Source organism: Nicotiana tomentosiformis, chromosome 6 (genome assembly GCF_000390325.3).
Source record: "Nicotiana tomentosiformis chromosome 6, ASM39032v3, whole genome shotgun sequence".
NCBI lineage: Eukaryota > Viridiplantae > Streptophyta > Magnoliopsida > Solanales > Solanaceae > Nicotiana > Nicotiana tomentosiformis.
The window spans coordinates 36,416,540-36,417,083 of NC_090817.1; the positions used below are offsets into that span (position 1 = coordinate 36,416,540).

The window sequence follows — 544 nt, forward strand, 5'->3', positions numbered from 1 at the left end:
TTGCACGTAGCGGATGCTATCCTTTTCCATGGTCATCCAAAAATATCCGACCCTCAGAACCTTATTGGCTAGGGTGAAACCATTCATGTGAGGCCCGCATGTTCCTGCATGTATTTCTTCCAATAATCTCGTTGCCTCGGCAGCATCTACACACCTTAAAAGACCCAAATCCGAGGTTCTCCTATATAGGACTTCCCCGTTAAGGAAAAAAGTGATTTTATAATCTCTTCAATGCTCTCTTCTGACTATTAGTGGCACTCTCTGGATATTCTCTTGCCTGAAAGAAACTTTTGATGTCGTGGAAACAGTATGCATGCTGATCTCGAATTTCTATCTCGATAGGGTCGATGTAATTCTTGTCCGAATGTTGAATCATGGATGACAAAGTTGCAAGAGCATCGACAAATGCATTCTGGATTCTGGGACATGCTTGAACTCGATATTGGTGAATTAGCATATCGGAATCTCCTATGACCAATAGTTCCTTGATGTTCATTTCTACTGCCATCCTAAGCCCGAGGATGCACGCCTTGTATTCAGCCAT

The 544-nt window shown here is 42.8% G+C and overlaps 1 protein-coding gene across 1 annotated transcript; it reads right to left on the reverse strand.

Annotated features, from left to right (window-relative positions):
- Nucleotides 1-217: 217 nt before the first annotated feature.
- LOC138893805 (uncharacterized) lies at nt 218-544 on the reverse strand. The gene has a single exon (XM_070178468.1). It carries the CDS (start codon nt 542-544, stop codon nt 218-220), a length of 327 nt encoding a protein of 108 aa, XP_070034569.1.